Source organism: Danio aesculapii, chromosome 14 (genome assembly GCF_903798145.1).
Source record: "Danio aesculapii chromosome 14, fDanAes4.1, whole genome shotgun sequence".
Classification (NCBI taxonomy): Eukaryota; Metazoa; Chordata; class Actinopteri; order Cypriniformes; family Danionidae; genus Danio; species Danio aesculapii.
The window spans coordinates 48,817,767-48,837,799 of NC_079448.1; the positions used below are offsets into that span (position 1 = coordinate 48,817,767).

The 20,033-nt window shown below is 37.1% G+C and overlaps 1 protein-coding gene across 2 annotated transcripts in view; it reads right to left on the minus strand.

Annotated features, from left to right (window-relative positions):
• The window catches only part of ldb2a (LIM domain binding 2a), a 136,402-nt gene that overhangs the window by 88,659 nt on the left and 27,710 nt on the right, over positions 1 to 20,033 (minus strand). For both annotated transcript variants that reach the window (XM_056472535.1, XM_056472534.1), the window contains exon 2: positions 12,135 to 12,237. In XM_056472535.1, the coding sequence (XP_056328510.1) occupies positions 12,135 to 12,237 (103 nt within the window). The remainder of the gene's footprint in view (positions 1 to 12,134; positions 12,238 to 20,033) is intronic.

Consider the following 20,033-nt stretch of genomic DNA (forward strand, 5'->3'; position numbering starts at 1 on the left):
TTCCAGAAAGCAGGTAAAATAAAAACAAAAGGCAAAAATTAAAATAAACAAGTGAATAACAGGGTAAGAACGTGGTAAATCTGAAAACGTGGTAAAATCAGGTGGCCGCGAGGACATTTTCTGGATTGCTTTTGAAAATACTATCGCTTGGGTTTGGGAAGGTGGTGATCGGGTTAGTTGGTGCTTTCGAAGACACTATTGGTTGGGTGTGGGGAAGTGAGTGGGTCAGCCAGTTGACAGCGGCTGATTGGTGGATTTAAGTAAAAATAGCTGGAGTATATGACACTGGCGAGAGAAATTTGAAATCTCAAAAAGCATACACAGCAGCCTCTGGCAGATTCTCGAAAACAAAAACTGCCTCCTGGGATGTATTTCGTGCTCTCCAGAAATGTATACAAGGGTGCGTATCAATAATGAGGCTGGGTTGTATAAAGTGGGGCTGCATGATATTGGAAAAAACTGATATTTATTTATTTTTTAATAGCTCTTTTCAGGTTTTCAGGTACAGAAACTGAATAATCACAATGCAAAAAAAAAAAAAAATTAAATGCTTTTCTTACACTGTTTCTCGTTTCTAGACCAAATATTGAATAATTCTCAGATCAAGTAAAAATATTAATTTGTTTCACCTTCAGAAGAAAAATTAAAGGTTTTCCATTAAACAAGCAAAATTCTGTAATTTCGAGAGCATCCCGTGCTTATGATTGACCACAGCTGGTCCCTCTTTAGCTATTACATGATTTACCAATCAAAGAGACCCAAAAACACAATAAATAACCAGATTTTCTCACCTTAGCCATGTTCGTCTTGAGGAAACCCCCCATCCACCCTTACTCCTCCCCTTCTTTCCTAGATTAATCCAGCATAGGGTGGCACGGTGGCTCAGTGGTTAGCACTCTTGCATCACAGCAAGAATGTCGCTGGTTCGAGTTCCAGCTCGGCTAGCTGGCATTTCTATGCAAAGTATACATGTTTGCCCTATGCTTGCATGTTTTTTTCCCCCAGGTCCTTCGGTTTCCTCCCACAATCCAAAGACATGTGGTATAAGTGGAGTGAATAAACCAAATTTGCACCGTATATGAGCATTTAGTACTAAGCTTTAATGCATTAACTCTAATAATCAAAGAACAGTCTCAAAGAATGAATTCAGGGGAGCTCTCAAGATCTACCTGAGCTCAGACTCCACTCTCTCCCGATGAAACGGAAGGGAGCCCCAGGCTCAAGGATCTTCAGAGCTCAGGGCTGATTCCAGGGACGGCAAACATGGTTTGTTATCAATCATCAGCCAAGTGTGAACTCTCAAAATAATCTTATTTTCGCTTTGAATCATAGATATTTGGACTAGAAACAGAAAGTAAGGAAAACTTTTTTTGTTCAAATCAAATAAATAATAAAATACAAATAATCTTTGCTACATTTAAAAACATCATAACTTTTTGTGTCCAAATGTTTTAAGTTCTTTCTTTCTAGCAGCGACTCTACATATCACATGTGTTCCGTGCAACCCAGACTCTTTATAGATAAGTACCCCAGTCTACATTTCTGGAGAGCGAGAAATACGTCCCAGGTTGCCTGATTTTTTACCAGATCTTATTTTATTCATTTTATCTTATGATTTTTCAGATCTTACCACATTCTCCCCCTGATATCTACTTGCTTATTTTATTTTTTGCCTTTTGTTTTCATTTTACCTGCTTTCTAAAACTGTTCTTTGCCGAACTCAAACCCCGTCGTCGTGGTCAACTCCTTTCTGCATCTCAAGTCCGCCAACGAACATGGCGAGCAACTAAACAAACTGATAAGCCGTCAACATGTAGGTAAGCAGTCAACTGGTAATGTGAAAAGAAACAGAAATCGTCTGTGGTGTCATACCACCCTGCAGCGTTTGTTTTAAAGACTAAATGCAGCCATATGTAGCTCTTGCAACATAATTCATGACCTCCAGAAATGCATACAGGGCTACATTTTTACAATAAGCCTGTGTGGGAAAATGTACTCTGGTTTACATTGAAACTGATGATTTTCAATGGATTTCAATGGAGGCTGATGTAAACTAACACTATAGTGAGATAATAATGCTTCTAGCATAAAAATATTGGGCAAAACATTTTACATACAGTATAATAAATTTGCAAATATATTACTATTAAAATATATACATGAATTATATATATCAAAATATATCAAAATAATATTAAAAACAAACATATCGGAAGAGAAATACACAACAGAGATGTGAATCTTTCATTTATTTAGCTAGAGAAATGCGAGTCAACTAAGAGAGCAATACAAAGCAAAGCTTCAGAGTGAGATTGAGAGAAAGAGTAAAGAGATGGAGAAAGTGAAGCCATTTAAACTAATGCATTTCAATAATCCATCCATTATCCATCCATCCACAATGGTTACTGCGGTGAAATAACGCCCACATCTTATATCGTACATGCTTGTGTACATAAGTGCAAAGTCCTTGTCTCTTAAACTTCCATGGCTCTTGTTTTTCTGCTTGCAGGAGATATTTTTAATGTTTGGAGGTGGTTTGAAAAGTTTCGTTTTCGAAATTCACCATATAATAACTATAGTAGTAGTTAAGCTTTTATATTTAATAAAGCAATATAAAACATAAAAATATAGCATGTGCCGGTATGTTTGCTGGTTTAAAACAAGCCAAAATTATTAATAAACACAATTAACATCACTCACCCATACAATAAACATTAATTATAATTAAATAGATATTAAACGAAATCCTTGAGGTTGTCTAAAACAGATTTTATTAAGTAAATGTTGAAGAGAGTTGAATTATAATTTCAGCCTAAAAATACACTGTAAAAAATGGCCCAACATATGTCAACACAAAACGCTTAAGTTAACTTAATGGTTTACAAATGAAAGTTTATTGAATATAAAGCAATTACGTTGTCTACAAAAAACTTAATATGTGTGTTGTTTCAGCTCATTTTATACAAGTAGCTTAATAAGAAGTTAAATAAGCAGCAAAAGTTACACAAAAATTATTACTGCTGCTGGTTCAAACTACCTGTTTAAAATAAGCTGAAACAACACAATTCTTGTAATTTCTTTGGCCAATTTATTTGTTTTATGTTCAGTGCACTTAAATTTGTAAACCATTAAGTTAACTTAAGTGCTTTGTGTTGGGACAACATGAAGGAATTGTGTTGGTCCAACTACCTGGTTAAGGGATTTGTGGTTCCCAGCATGTTTTCCGTGGGATTGAATTAAGAGAGGAAAATGTGGACAATAAAAGTAATCTTAGGTGTTTAAAGTTAATAGAAAGATTTGTTGGAGTTTAACCCTCACTTTAGTTTGAAGATTTAGATGATTTTCATGTAATGCTTTGAGTTTTGAGATTAGCACCTTGCAGAAGCACCCATGCTTTGGGTGTTGGCAGCTTCATTAGCAAAAATGCAGTTTGTTGCTTTGCTCAGTGAGCAATAACTGTCCTAAAATCAGTTCTGAGATCAGTCTCAATCAGCTGTGTATGTAACTCATGAAATATGCTTAAAAATGGCTCTTTTAGTTTTTTAGTCATTTAGGAAAACTTCAACTAAAACCAAGAGACATTGAAATGGATGACACATAATAGTTGGACTAACTCAATTGTATTTAATTGTGTTAATAGTTTTGTTTTTAGTTGGTGCTAAACAAATTTATTGGATGGAAATCATGCCCTCAATTAAATTGAGTTCATCCAATGAGTTATGTTTTTGAGTGTGTAGAGAAAATAAGCAGAAATATACATTTAAATAAGAGAACCATGAAAAGGCGTTTTTGAAACTTAATATTTATGAAACAGTAAAAAGCTATATCTGCAGTATGATACAAATTTAGAACTTTATGTAGTTCAGTAGTTTGTACATTATCCTGATTATTACACTGTTGCTCTTTAAAGTACTTATATAAAGAGAGCTTAAACAACCCAATTCTAGAGATTTTTTTAGCGACAACTTAATTGTTTCATATTTAATTCACTTCAATTTGTTACATTGATGGGTGAACATTATCCAGTGGGGAAGTGTCTTTTGTTTCTCTTTCACGGGATTCAGGCACACTCGCTCATGTTGGTGTTTTTATTAATTATTCGTGACCATTGTGCCTCCCACATATACAGTATTCTGACTCATAACCTGAATTTACAAAATGTAAATCATTGTAATGTTTTCTTTGAATGAGAGAACATAATAATTTTCACATAATTGGGAAGTAAATATTCTAGCAAAACTGATTACTCAAAAGTCAGGCCCATTCAGTGAGGGTTTTTGGACCTTATTTTAGCTACTTTTTTTCTCCAAAACCTACAAACCATGCATAAAATAGTTTTTTTTTTAAATACAAGCATCTACATCAATTTTCCTCACACACTATTGTAGCACAGCTTGTGCTGAATACAAAAAAATACATGTTGGTCAATACTATGTAATAAGTAGCTGAAATAAGCAAAAATGTCAGGGCATGTCAAAACACCTCAGGGGCAATAAAATAAACTCAGACCCCAGAGGGTTAACTTAATCGATTTGTGTTGGGACAACATGAATGAATCCTGTGGAACCCTACTACTTACCAAATATATAAATGTACATATTAATTTAAGTTTTCTTGGTTTACCTGTAGGTCACCTTAAAGGTTCCATCAAGGTTACCTAGGACATTAAATCAATTATACAGATTAGCGGACTTCATTTGAAACATCTGGCCACAGCGCTCCAGATATAGCCTTAAAAATGCGACACAGGATGTGTGTGATATGACCTTACTTCCGATAAATAATTCATAAACAGGTAAACGCATTAAATCAGGACAAAAAGTGGATTAGATTATCTTTGATCTGATGTCTTGAAAATGTAAAGGCGAGGAATGAGTTACTCAGTGGAAGCCGAACAGTGATTACTGTAAACATGTCATACAAAGACGAGCAAGAATAAAGCGAGAATACTGATGCGAGGCGATACCGCTGCAGCAAATCCTTAATGATGTTTGGTGAAGTGAGGATTGAGGAATGTATAAAGAGTCCGAGCGCACACACACACAGTATGCAGCGTTTGTGTGTGTGTGAGTGACAGTGATGGAGTGAGGGTGTGTGTTTGTGGCTGAAACTAAGAGGAGTCATTTCTGAAGACTAAAGATGAGCTGTCACTGGAGACGGACTCAACTCCTCCTCAATCGATATGGGGGATTGCTTCCCTATGGGCCTCCGGAGCCGATGCAAGCTCCTGCTCTTTTAAACGCTTTATGTGAGGATTACAAAATATTACAAGGTGCAATGCATAATTAACATAAGAAAAGGCACTTGAAACTATAGTGACTGTCATTTATTGCATTGGGAAAGGCAGGATGCAAAATACAGAGAGGTTTGAAACCCCTAATTAACGCTTGATCCCCCCCCCCCCCCCATGACCTTCCATGTAGTGTGTAACACAGCTCTAAGTGAAGTGAATTATCCAGCTAAGGCTTAAATCGGAAAGTAGACAGTGTTTAAAACCATTGATTCATTTATAAAAGAGTCGACTCATAGTGCTTCAAATGAATCATCTTAATAACAAGTCTTTAGCCGTTTCAGCATGACGTGGAATACAAAACTTAAGCCCCGTCCAATTGTTACATGTGCAAACCCGGGAAAATTGAAACCTGTGACCCCGCCCATAAACACAGTAGCAAAAAAAAGAAGAAGACAAACACTGTAGCAGACCCCGGCTGAATCATGTTGTGTAGACACTGTGCTCAGCTGGATATTATTGGAAGTGTGAGGGAAAGTTAGTGTTATTTTCTCTACCCAAATATGAAACTGAATAGTCAGTGATTGAGGTTTATTTGTGCAAAAATACCTCAGCATTATAGCCCAGCCTTGTGCTGTTCAAGTGCTTCTGGAATCAACACGCTTACAACAGGGGATTCGACAGCCGTTTGTTAAAGAAAGGATCAGAAAAGACTATTGATGCATGAGACCTTATCAGAGCTTGACAGGAACTTTATCAGTACATGGATCAGTGGATCATGGACCAGTTAAGTGTAAGTAACTTAAGTGTGATTAAAATGGTTGCCTCCTTGCTTTCTCTAGCTTGCAAATTATGTATTTAATTGTGTTTTGTTACTTGTAACCGCTTGTAGTGTATCTGGTTAACTCTTTATATTCTCATATTGCGTCTAAAACTACGTTGAAAACGCGACACGTGCCGCTTTGTTTACAGATTCAAAAGCGTGTTGGCAGGTATGCTAACACATACACTCTGACTACTTCAATATTGTTGATAAGCCGTGCTGAGCATTTCATTCTGTCTCGCGCCGAACGCAGTCGACTAATCGCAACAGGCTGTCATCGGTCCAATCAGCGCAGATTAGCTTCGCGCTAAGGAGGGGTTTGGGAAAAAATGAATCAGTGAACGAATCATATGGGAGTTGCTGGGATAATTAGGTAAAAATAAATGCAAATTATAAGACAATGAAAGTGTTTTTTGACCTTACATTCATATCAGCCTGTTGTTGGAGACCCTTAAAACCAAAATATGACCCTTTTTAATGTATAATAGGGGCTCTTTAAAGGTGCAGTATGTAATATTGACACCCAGTGGCTAAAGTAGGTATTGCAGTTCAAATACAAAACACTTTTTCGCCTGGCCCCCCCTTCGATTACTTGATTACGATGATTTGTTGCCAGATTAAGGACACCAACATGGTAAAGGACTTCACCTGAAATTTCTATTTTAGAAATGGTATCTCTTTCTCGCAGCTGAACAACAGTATAAACTACTAACGCTAACCTCAGGTAATGATTATGTGCTTTTTTCAATGTGAGTTTGAAAATACTTTCATGTGACATTTATTATCATATTGGATGCATTTAGTACCATAATATGTTCTGCAGATAGTTAAAAAACATTCTAAGTGAACATACTTGGCTATCTGAAAAACAATGTTAAAGTCTTGAAAATATGAGTTTCTTGTCAGTATGTCTGTCTATGGTTTGTACTTTATAATCAGCCCACTGCCAGTTTGTCCAATTATATTTCAGCAATCTGGGTTGTCTTAATGGAAAACACACCGTATTTAATTTCAGCATTAAAGGCTGCTTCAAAATGTGACATCTGCCGGACAGTAGTGGTGCCAGAAATGAGATACAGATTCAGAGTTATAAAAACGCATGATAAATGGAGTTACTGTCTCCCAAAAGTACTCAAAGTGATCCTGAAATGCCTGAAATGAGTCATCAGTAAATCCAGCCTGTCTTAAACCTGTGTAGGTGTGTAACACATCTACACAATAGCCCCTTTTACACAGTGATATAGGACGTTCCTGAATTTTCCAGAAAAGACCATACACACATCCCTTCCAAAATACCGGTAAATTCTGACATCATTAACCAGAAATGACCTCTGAATGGCTGCGCTTATTTGTAAATATTCAAGGGGTCGGCCTTTATTTTATGGTTTTACTTTTATTTAAAGCTTTAGCATTCATGCAGCTGCTTTATCCCAGAGATATTCAAAGGCAGAAGCGCGAACCGCAGCTAAATGTTTACACATCTGACTACATCACTAATTCTGCGGATGGATAAGTATTGTGAATAATTTCGATGAAAACATATGGAGGAAGCACGCTCACCGGAGCACTTCACGTGCACACACGTCAAGCAACTGAAGCAGAGCTTGAAGGTAAACTAACAGCGGTTTACCATAAGCATTTTATTGATAATTTTTTATGATCAATAATTAAGGAGGAACATAGAAATGTTATCTGACTAACATCTAGCAGCTAAAAGTGTCTGGAAAAATATTCAAAGGCTTTTATTTTCATAAACAGCGCGGATGTGAATGTGTCAATGTTCTGATTGGCTGGAGTAGATGTCACACATCAGCGCGTTCTAGACGTGAATGCACTCTTTCTGGCAGTCTTCCTTCTACGTTCACACATTCCGGCAAATTACTGTTAATGTTACTACTTCTGTTTCTGGAAAATTGCCAGAACGAATTTACCGATATTTTCAAAAAGGGCCTGTTTACACATAATTCCGTTCCGGAAAATTATCGGCAATTTTCCAGGAAGGTCTGTATGTGTGAAAGGGTCTAATATCACTCTGTATCGGCCACCTGTGAATAACTTTAAATTCTCAAACACTGCACTTCTATCTGAGGTCAGAAAGATTGTTGTTTGTGTTGTTGAAAACATCTAAAATAAGCTATTTTCCACACTTTTAAATAATTTCTTTCTTGCACGCACTTCCAAAAAGATGAAAACATCTGCTCAAACAGATACAATAAAACCAACATCACTGTTACTGTCAGTGTTTAGAGAAACTGGATCCCTGAACCAACCATTTCAGCCACTGTGCAAAAAAGAGCTGATGCTGCAGTGTATATGATGAGTAAATTCAATTAGATTTTGACCTTGGATGGATGTAAACCTTCTGCAGGAGAACGGCAAACCTTTAAAATAGCATAATGAGGCACTTTAAGCGACAAAAATGAAACATTTTAGGGCTTGAATTTTACATCGTCGTTCAATTAAAAATGATTCAAACTGCACAAAACGAAGAAAAATAAATTGTCATGCTGAGGCTATTGTAATGCTGCCCGCAGCCGAATGGCATATTCATTTTGCATAATAAAAGTATATATTTCTGGATTTATCAGCACTACAAAGACCCCCAGGAAGGGCGGGGGGCTTCAGTGAATGTTTGACTCGCTCGCTCTTTGCAACAGGCAGAGTGTTCTGCATGACTAACCAAAAGCAGAGAACTCAATAAGGACAGACAACACAGCTCAAATCAACAGAGAGTGAGTGAGAGAGAGAGAAAGTGTGCAGAAGAGAAAAAAGCCCCGACAAAAAGAAGTCAGGCTATCACAGCTCAAGCAAATATAGCAAACAAAGAAAGCAAACATCTAATAATTCATATTTTTAAAATTCTGTTGGACCTGCAGACTAAACAGTACCTAAATATGAACCTAAGAAATGTGTTAACTAACTAATGCTCTTTTAGTAATGTTCTTATGGAAGCTGGATCCCACCGTGGAATTAAAAAACAATCAGGTAATTGCCAGCCTTTATTGAACAATTTAAATATTTTTCCTATAGTTTCAGAGTTTATATCTTGCAATTAAAACAGGGGTTCCCAAACTTTTCAGCCTGGGACCCCCAAAATAACAATACCAGTGACTCGTGACCCCCAATATTCTTTGAAGTGGTTGTAAATATATAAATCTTGCACACAACGGCGCACACATACCAATAGGCCAAAGTATAATCATTGTTTAATTTTGAAGAACGCCACTCGGAGACCATCCTCCATCTTCAGTTATGGCTTTATTTTTAAAGTATGTGCGTGCTGTAAAGGTGTCAAAAAGTTTAACCTGGTGCCATAAAATCAATGTGCTGCATCTGACGCTATTGCTGAGTCTTTAATATAACCAGGGCCGGCCCTGAACATTTGGGGGCCCGAAGCAGAATAATTTTGGGGCCCTACCTTGCTATAAATAGTGGGGTATTGTCATTGCAATGATTTTATGTCTTATTAAATATAATCAATGAAACAGAAAAGTAAAGGCTGATTTCTTTCACCTAATAACTGTCTGAATGATTTGGACATTTTAAAACAGCACTGTTTTTGTCAACTAGCAGCTTCAAAAATGAAGAATTAAACAATCTTTAATAAAGGGAGCAGTGAATTCTACTTTGCTTCATTCTGGAGTGTTAAAAATATATTCTATTCATTTGGTAAACAGATTGAAGATTCTATAAAAGATACTAGGTTTAGTTTTTTTTTTTATTCCAAAAGCAAAAACCCTGAAATGAGACGACGCTGAACAATAATTAATTAAATGCAATACTTAGTAATAAAATATACATTCTGAACTCAAACTTAAAACTCAACAACAACAACAACAACAACAACAACAACAACAACAACAACAACAACAACAACAACAACAACAACAACAACAACAACAACAACAACAACAACAACAAAACAATTAACATTAATGCAAAGACTGATCCATAAATAATAGAATCAATAAGCAAATGATATAAATATGAAAAGTATTAATATAAAAAACATAAGAGAAAGGGAAGCAACAAATACTGGCTTAATGTTAATACCCAAACTTTATTATTCCCTTCAGTCTCCTTCCCTGTTCCGTACATTTGAGATGCAGGGTCCAGAGATTATATTAAACTATGATTAATTCAATTAGGACAACTTTTATAAACATGTCTCAGCAAAAAAATATTACAAGTGTGCCAAATATGTCAAAGACACTTCAGCATTGCATTTCAGTAAAATGTGATTTAGGCAAAAAAACAAAAAACAAACCGGTTCTGTAAAACCAACAAAAGATTTCATATAAGTAGATGCCTATTTTCGATATATGTGCTATTAGATTATGCCTTTAACATCATCATTAGCACTTAAAAGCGATACTAAAAATGATTTTGTGCTTGTGATAACTTTTCGTTTAATTTTCGTGGCCCAATTTTCAAAATAAATCAGGTATATAACAGGGCAGGCGATGAAGCAAATGCCATGGCTGTGTCTGTGCATGGATTCGTGTTCTTGTGGTGACCAGTCGGTCTTGCAGGTCACCTTGGAAGAACAAACTCGAACCACGAGAACACCGAACGCATATGAGAAATGAGATGCTGTGAGATTCCTGTTGATCAGATGACCTTCACACGAAAACATTTTCAACTTCAATAAAATTATGATTTTTAAAATGTATTTTCTTTTCAGTGAAAATGTATAAATAAGTACTAAAGCACTGTCACTATAATTGTAAAATGCAAATACAAACAATTTCAGCAAGGAAACGGCTCGCACAACTAGCGGGTTGTGGGGGACCCCTAGTGGCTGTGGGGCCCTAAGCTGCCACTTAGTTCGCTTATAGGGAGGGCCGGCTATGAATAACGTAATCACCCCAGGGGTCACAAAAATAAAATCGAAAGGATGACTGATGGCTTATTGTTTGCATGTTGTTTTTTAATGTTTATTATTAATGTTAACAATGTTACTATTAACTACTATTTTGTTCTTCAGTAGATTATGGATAAAATAGGGTAATTCTAACAGTTAAAAAAAATTAATTTGATTTTTGAAAATCGCCAAATGACCCCCCTCATTATCGCCACCCCCACTTTAGGAACCACTGAATTAAAAGACTCTGATCTCAGATTTTATGATTTATATTTCACAATTGAGAGGAAGAATTTCAGAATAGCAAGATATAAACTCAGAACCCAACTATTTTAAAGTATAACATTTTCGAAAAAGACTTTTTTCCATGTAATATACACTTCTAAAAAATGTGGTGTATTTTTCCAAAATTCAACTTTTAGACAAATATGGACATACCCAATTATAATCATTGGGATAAGAATTGTAGTTTAAGTTTAATAAAAAAAAACCTGAAAACATTGTTACCAATTTTTGTAAATTACACAGTATTAAACTGTAATATGACCTGTATTTTATTGTAAGACAGTTATGCAGTATGTTACTGTATTTTAATGTTGCACTTTGAAAATTACTGTATATTTTACAGTAAATATATACAATATTATAAATACATATACAGCAAGACAAATGGTGCTGTAAATGTAAATACAATATTTCTGCAGTATTATTTTTGATTTACAGTAAGTTACTGGTGAACTGCTGCCAGTAAGTTACTGTATATTCTACAGGAAATCATTAACAGTGTAACACAACGTTGGATTTGGCCATACTGTATTTAACCCAATGTTGGGTTACGACAACCCAGCACTTTTTTTTAGATTGAAATCTTATAATCACAAATGTATTGCTCAAATTACGAGATCTTAACTCTCTGAAGTGTGAAAACTTTTAGATAAATCCTTGTAATTACCCTTTGTTTTCATAAAATTCTATAGTAGAAATAAGCTTCAATGTTGAAATTACCCAGAAGGTGGTTTTTAATGTGAGATTCAGTGGCAGTTTCTTAAAGCATCTTACCTGGATGACCAATACATGTCAGTAAGATCTAAAATAGGCTAATTTAACAGATTTTTTTTTTCATGATTAGGATCAGTACCACCAGACTCCCTAGTCAAAATATCAAGCATATTTGCAGACAAGCTGAAACCGGCACAAGATAAAAGCTTGAATCTTACTGTATCTTTTTGGTCCATCCTCCAAGCAGAAGGAGAGGGTCAATGTAGCATCTTCCTCAAAGAACTCTGTAGCAAACGCATCCCACCACAGACTGTCACTCTCCTGGGGAAGAGGAAGAGTCATGGGTAATTAATGGGAGTTAATTATCCTGTGTGATATGCTTTGTCATTCTTACAAGTCTATTTCATTGAAGCAAAATGTGAGAAGAAATTTGATTAAAAGTTTATAAAACACCAAAAGATTTCCATTTTAAATAACTGCTGTTGTTTGTCTATTTCAAAAACTCTATGTATTAGCCTTTATTACAGTTTTTACAAAGATTTTGAGCTGCACAACCATTTTTCCCTCATGATTTTAAAGCTATTTGACTTTCTTTCTTTTGTTGAATACAAAAAAATAGATATTTTGAAGAATGCTGGTTGTTGGCAACCATTGATGTCTATAATAGGAATAAAATACAATATAAAAAGTCAATGGGTGCCAGCAACCAGCATTCTTCAAAGTCTCTTCTTTTGTGTTCGACAGATGAAGCTCAAATAGGATTTGAAGAAATGAAGGGTGAGTAAATGCTGGAAGAATTAGCATTTTTAGGTGAACTGTCTCTTTAAGCATCAAATTAGCATATGATAATGATTTATGAAATCTTAGAGATGTATTACATTTAAATATATATATTTTTAAAAATACAATTTTATAATATTGCAGTTTTCTCAGTATTTTTGGTGGGAAAATGCAGCGTTGGTGTGAATAAGTAATGGAAATGCAAAAAAACAAAACAAAACAAAACTACAAGCCATATTATATACAGTGCTCAGCATAAACGAGTACACCCCATTTTGAAAATTAATATTTTTGTCAATTTCTCAGTAAATATAGCTAATATAGCTGAATACAGCTATATAATATATAGTGAATATAGTAAATATAGCTAATATAACAATATAATATAACATATCATCTCAATTTTATCTGCTTTTCCGGTGCCAGGTTGCATGGGCAGCAGTCTTAGGAGAGAACCCCAGACTTCCCTCTCCCCAGACACTTCCAGCAGCTCCTCCGGGGGGATCCCGAGGCATTCCCAGGCCAGCCGAGAGACATAGTCCCTTCAGCACGTCCTGGGTCTTCCCAGTGGGACATGCCTGGAACACCTCCCTGGGTAGGCGTCTGAGCCACCTCAACTGACTTCTCTTGATGTGGAGGAGCAGCAGCTTTACTTCGAGTTCCTCCCGGGTGACAAAGTTCTTCACCCTATCTATAAGCGTGCACCCTACCACCCCGCGAAGGAAACTCATTTCGGCCGCCGAGATCTTGTCCTTTCGGTCATGACCCAAAGCTCATGACCATAGGTGAGATTAGTAATGTAGATTGACCTGTAAATCGAGAGCTTTGCCTTTCGGCTCAGCTCCTTCTTTTCCACAACGGGCCAGTACATCGAGCGCATTACTGCTGCTACTGCAATGATTCGCCTGTCAATCTCACGCTCCATCCTTTCCACTTGTGAACAAAACCCCAAAATACTTGGGGGTAAGGACTTTCCTTCAACCTGGAAATGGCAAACCACCTTTTTCTGGTGGAGCACCATGACCTCGGACTTGGAGGTGCTGATTATTTATTAAAACAATATTTTGGTCACCGAACATCTTAAGAAATCGAAAGAAAATACATTTAAATTCATGCAAAATATTATAATACTACAAAGTTTCAACAAAATGTTACATATTTTAATTATCTTGATTTTTTTCCCTTTTTTAATATTTTAATTGAATATTTTTACCTGGCATAAATTTTTGGACTGTTATCATAAATTATTTTATTCGATTAGCTCCAGATTTGGCTTCAGTTCTGACTAATCTAATGTATACGCATAAATATAATATTGTACAGCATCTTATGGAAAATTATTTAAATAAGAAGTGAGAGGGGGGGGGGGGGGTGACGCAGTGGCGTAGTAGGTAGTGCTGTCGCCTCACAGCAAGAAGGTCGCTGGTTCGAGCCTCAGCTGGGTCAGTTGGCGTTTCTGTGTGGAGTTTGCATGTTCTCCCTGTGTTCGCGTGGGTTTCTTTCGGGTGCTCCGGTTTCCCCCACAGTCCAAAGACATGCGGTAAAGGTGAATTGGGTAGGCTAAATTGTCCTTAGTGTATGTGTGTGTGAATGAGTGTGTATGTGTTTCCCAGTGATGGGTTGCAGCTGGAAGGGCATCCGCTGGATAAGTTGGTGGTTCATTCCGCTGTGGCGACTCCAGATTAATAAAGGGACTAAGCCGAAAAGAAAATGAATGAATGACTGAGTTGTGAGAGGTGTACTCGTATATCCTGAGCACTGTGTATAAACAGTGCACTAAAACATTTAGGTACATTACGAGGTCAGAGGAGTGAGGTTTACCTGCATAGCACTTTGCTAGCTAGCCTCTGTTACATGTGGGGGCTTGTCCGGGATGGGAGTGAGGTTTAGGGGGGTGAGTGTAACGGTGGCCAGCTAGCGAAGTGCTGTGCAGGTAAACCTCACTCCTCTGACCTCTAAAGGTGCTCTAGCGACAGACGCTAGAGGCCATGGTCTTTAGCCTGCTTGTTAGAACAACCAACTCCCATACTACAATTACCGGTTCGATCCAAAAACGGAATTGGGTGCAGTAGGACTGGTGGGTTACACTTGGGGGCTCATTCGGGATGGGAGTGAGGTTTAGGGGGTGAGTGTAATGGAGGTCAGCTAGTGAAGTACTATGCAGGTAAACCTTACTCCTCTGACCCCTAATGGTGCTCTAGTGGCTGACGCAAGAGGTCATCGTCTTTAGCCTCTTGTTAGAGCAACCGACTCCCATACAAAGAATAATTTGAATGAATTATAATTAATTTTAAGCTCTGACATGCATACAATTAATAAACTTATAATTACCACAGGACCATAAAAGAGCATCAGTTTAAAAATACCCACATCCCTTCATGCCTTTCTCCTTTCCCCTAAAGCTGGATTTATACTTTCGCCTGGTGCCGCATTGCGGACCTCCGCCGACTACACGCACACCTTACGAAACGGACAAGGCTTTTATACTTGACGTGTTCGCCATTGTGAATTCTTTAAAACGACACGGAGCAGTAAAAATAAACCCACCATAAAATCAGATGGATAAACCGAGTAGTAGAAAGTTTCCGGAACTACGTAATATCATTAATATCATTCAATATTTTTAAACGAATTATTTTTATTAATTATTTTAATGATTATAAGGATTTTTAGAACCATTCAAGATTTTTTAAAATAAACTTTGATGCATCACTTGCTATTGTTCACATCTCGGACTGTTTTACCTATTAAAGTTTATTGAAATATTAATGACAACAAAACATTAGTTGCTCAACAAATATGTTTTTATTATGGCAAGAATAAAAAATAAAAAAAAAAGTACACTTACTAAAAAAAATACAGATGTGTTTTAGATTTAACCCGCTCCACAATTCACACATTACTGTCTGGCTAGTTTCTTATGCTTAAAAAGGCAATATTGGTCCAACATTCCTGACCATTATCACCAATTTCAAGAGTTCACACTTAGAGATTGTTTGACAAATGTTAGCAGGTTTGGCATGCTGTCCCGGGAGAGAACCCTGAGCTTGGAGATAATTGAGCCCTGGGCTCCGCCAGGTGAATAGAGCATGTAAGGGGAGTATGAGATCAGGTGGTTCTCGAGTGCTCCCTGTGGTAAAGGAGGAAAGGAGGAGAAGGGGTGGATAGGGGGTTTCTTCGGAAAATGAAGGTAAGGGAGTAGTTCTAGCTAGGCTACTTATAATGAGTATGGATTAATCTGATTGGCTAACTAATGATTGTAGATGGGTGACCAGCTGCAGTCAATCATTTCACGTGCTCCTCTCGAAATTAGTTTGTAAAACTTTACGAAGCCCAGAAAAACAGGCCATCAGTATATTGATAAACCGATAGGTTCAAATATTCCTTTCCAGTTATCGAAGAAATAATTTGTTCCTTAACTAGTTTTGTAACTATTAAATTGTTTTAAATTCCAAATTGTAACATATACATTAGTGTTAATCCTATGAACGGTGGAAAAACATATTCTGTAAATGTGTACCTGGATCTCCACTTTGGCCTTTTTTGACTTTAACAAACTTATCACTCAGGTTTTTCCGAATTTAACAAAAAAACTTTCATTCTTTCCCACGGCTGTTGTAATTTCGAGCCAAGTATTATTGATCATCTGGTCATCCCTATGATCACAGATCATAAAGATGTCTGTATAGTCGTACTGTTTCAGACAAAATCTCTTCAGAGTGTTTCATATTCAACTCAAATCAAACGCGGCACCGTGCGCTCCTGTTCACTCGACAAACTCATGCGCTCCGCCAGCCGAAATCATGTCTTCGGCACCCGAAGTGAACCTCTGAAAACTCTGCGATGACGTCACATTCACCACGCGCCCTCAAGGGAACTAGCGGACGCGTCGAGTATAAACCAGGCTTGAAAGCTCATTTTAGACAAGTTATTCAAATTACATGAGCTCAGAGCTTATATACACACATTTACCTTAATTAAAAACTGGTTATGTACAGAGCACCAGTGCGCTGTTGTTAAAAAAGACAACAAAATCTATTATAAATAAAGTACATCCAGGCCAGCTAATGGAAAGATCTGTTTGAATGAAATAAGGGCCGCTCCATCAGATGGCCACGGCGGTAGCTGCGAACATCCTCAGCGTATGTAAAATTAGCTCCGTGATTGACAGAGCTCTGATGCTAACAGACGGCGTTTAGACCAACATTGCCATCAAGCAGCAAAGTCTCCCGGTGACAGATCACAAGCCCTCTCAGATGTTTACAATTAGGGCTGTCGACTTCAGGCAGCGTCACATTGCATAGTGGCCGACCCTGGAGACCTTTAGTCCTGCGTTTCGCATTGGAGAAGTGCTGTTTTTCCAGCATGGAGGAAACGGCATCGTCTGCTGTGTTTTGGGAGTGAGTCAGTGGCCTATTACGACCTGCCGTCTTACTCATCGTAACTGAGGGATCAGTTTTGACAACGGTGATCGTTTTTTTCCATTCAATAAAGCAGGAGGCTGATGTTCTCCAACACAGCTGGTTATTAGCCGCACGCTATCAACCGTGACACATACACACATTACTTCTCGCTAACATTCTTTCCCTTGTTTTCAAGTAGTTATTGTGTGTTGTGAGGGAATTTGTGTGATTAAAATCTGTATAGCAGGACTTCATCAGATTCTTCGATTTTACCACTTGGTTTTTAGCCACTTGTGAATGTGTAGGCTTTTTTATAGCCGTTTCCATCTACCTATTTTATGCACATTTTGGATTATTGCATAAAAAATGTTTAATGGAAATGCCAAGATGTGCATAAATGTTGAAAATGTGCATTAAAACCATGTGCGCAGTAACTCAGTAGGGTAAACTCTCTATCCGATGAAAAACAATGCGCATAAACTACAATGGAAACACATTTAACGGATAAATTCCAGCATGTGCATTAAAAAAGTCATGTGATTTTGTTTTAACGGATCATGCAATGACAAAATAATAGACATTAATGGACAAACCAGCAGAGTGAATTCGTTCAATTTAAAATCCCTCAACCGAAGTCTGTCATCACAGTTGTTCAGTATTATTCATTCATTTTCCTTCGGCTTAGTGCCTTATTTATCAGAGGTTGCCACAGCGGAATGAACCGCCAACTCTTCCGGCCAGGGCTTTACATTAAATCCAGACAAATGCGGGTAGATTTCAGCCATGGCAGGTAAGACAGACACTCCCACTAGCCACTTTGGCTGGTTGGAAAGAATTTTCCCAGATAATAACTGGTGATCTGGGAGCTTTAGCCAGGAGAGATTACTGTGCATATGTTTTGTTAAATAAAAACTATAGTAAACAGCTTTATTTTGCTTGTTTTCACACATTTAAAATTTGTGGCTAAGAAATAATTAATTGTTTATGTTTGGTGTGGTTGAAGATAAATTTGGTAAATCCTTCATTTTGAGCTCTGAAAATTATGTGAAATAACTAATTGTAATACTATGTCAAGCCCTGATTCCGGCATATGTTTTACACAGTGGATGTCTTTCCAGCCACAACCTAGTACTTGGAAACACCCATACACTCTTGCCTTCCCACACACTCATACACTACAGCCAATTTAGTTCATCCAATTCACCTATAGCGCATGTCTACTTGTTGTGAGGCGACAATACTAACCACTGAGCCACCGTGGCACCTAGGATTTCATCAGATTTTCGGTTTTCACCCCTTGGTTTTCAGCCATTTGTGAATGTTTCAGCCATTTGAAGATGTGCATATACTCAAAAAAACATATGTGTACACTGCAAAAAAGTTATTTTACCGCTTGTTCAAACAACTTATATTACATCACAATTCCTGAGGGGCTTTTTTGAGACAACTTAATCATTGTATGTTCAATCAACTTACATTTGTAAAACAATTAAGTTAATGTAATTGGTCTGTGTTGGGACAACATGAAGGACATTTTGTGTGAAGCTCAACATTTTTTACCGTGTATTAACTTGGCAGGATAATCTTTCTTTCCAATGAGAAAACGTGCATAAACTACAATCAAAACACATTTACAGTGTATGGTTTTTCATGTCCCTCAAGACCATTTTTGAGGGATGTAAACAACAACTGGTCCCAATGTATGTCCTGGTTTACAGCTTCCGAGAATCCAAAAAGAGCCACATATTGATAAAATTTTTTGTATAATAGCTGTTTTAACATTAAGTTATGATTTAATTGCCTCTTGTTACAGTCATGAAATAGTTTGATAACAATCAGGAAATATTCATGAGCCAATGACATGACCACATTGAAATGGTCTATGAGTACACTGTAAACATATCTGTAAGATCAGCTGTTTGTTTTGCCCTGTTTATTTATGCTTTTGAATTTCATTATGGGACCTTGAACTTTCTTCCAACAACCTTTAAACTTTAAAAGAACAAAAAAGTGACTTTTATAAGCATTTTCAATATTTAAATTGTTACATTGTCTGGGTTGGTGTTGTACATTATGCTACGAAAACCTTGTGATAAGCTGCCAGTACATTTTTTGTGCTGTTTTACAGACTTATTTATCTAAATACAGTATTATTTCTTACACATTATATTATTTCAAACTACTAAAAAGTCGTAATAAAAATAAAAGTAATAAAAGTCTTTTCTTTTGACGTTGAAATTTCAACTCTACAGAGTAACAGAGCAAATATCATGGTCCCATAATGCAATTCACAACCGTAATATAAACTGAAAACACTTGTGAATCACAAAATACGGGAACTGTTCATTAAAGGGCCATGAAACCCCCCTCTTTCTCAGTCTACCTCTTAATTTTTCAAAAAAAAAAAATGCTCTGAGATGGGTGTGGAGCTCTGCGAGCAGAGGGAGGAGTGGGCGTGGCCCGCAGAGCAGGGGAAAAAGAGGAGAGCGAACAACTGTTGTCAGTAGGCTCACAAAATGAGACCCAAACCGTGAGGAGACGCATGATTTTATAGTTTATAAAGTTAAAATGCAAAGAAATAAAAAGTAATTTAATGCCCTGCATCATTTGTTATTCCGGAATGCACAAACCAATATCCAAGATCTTCTGTCAGGTGTACGATGTAAAAGCACTGCTGTTCTGCATAAACAGACCCGAAATGAGCAGGAATAATACTGCAAAACTGCAGAGACGCTGAGCCTCGTGGTGTGACCGCGCCACCATCTAGTCTCGTTTAACAACTTCGTTATTCGTCACTTCATATAAACATAACCACAATTTGTTATATCTTTATAAAGATAACCATGTAAACACTTTAAATGAGGAGGGCTTCTCTCCTCCTGAATCCTCAGGTCACAATGCAGACAGAGTGGACAGCAGTGCAGCAGGTCTGTT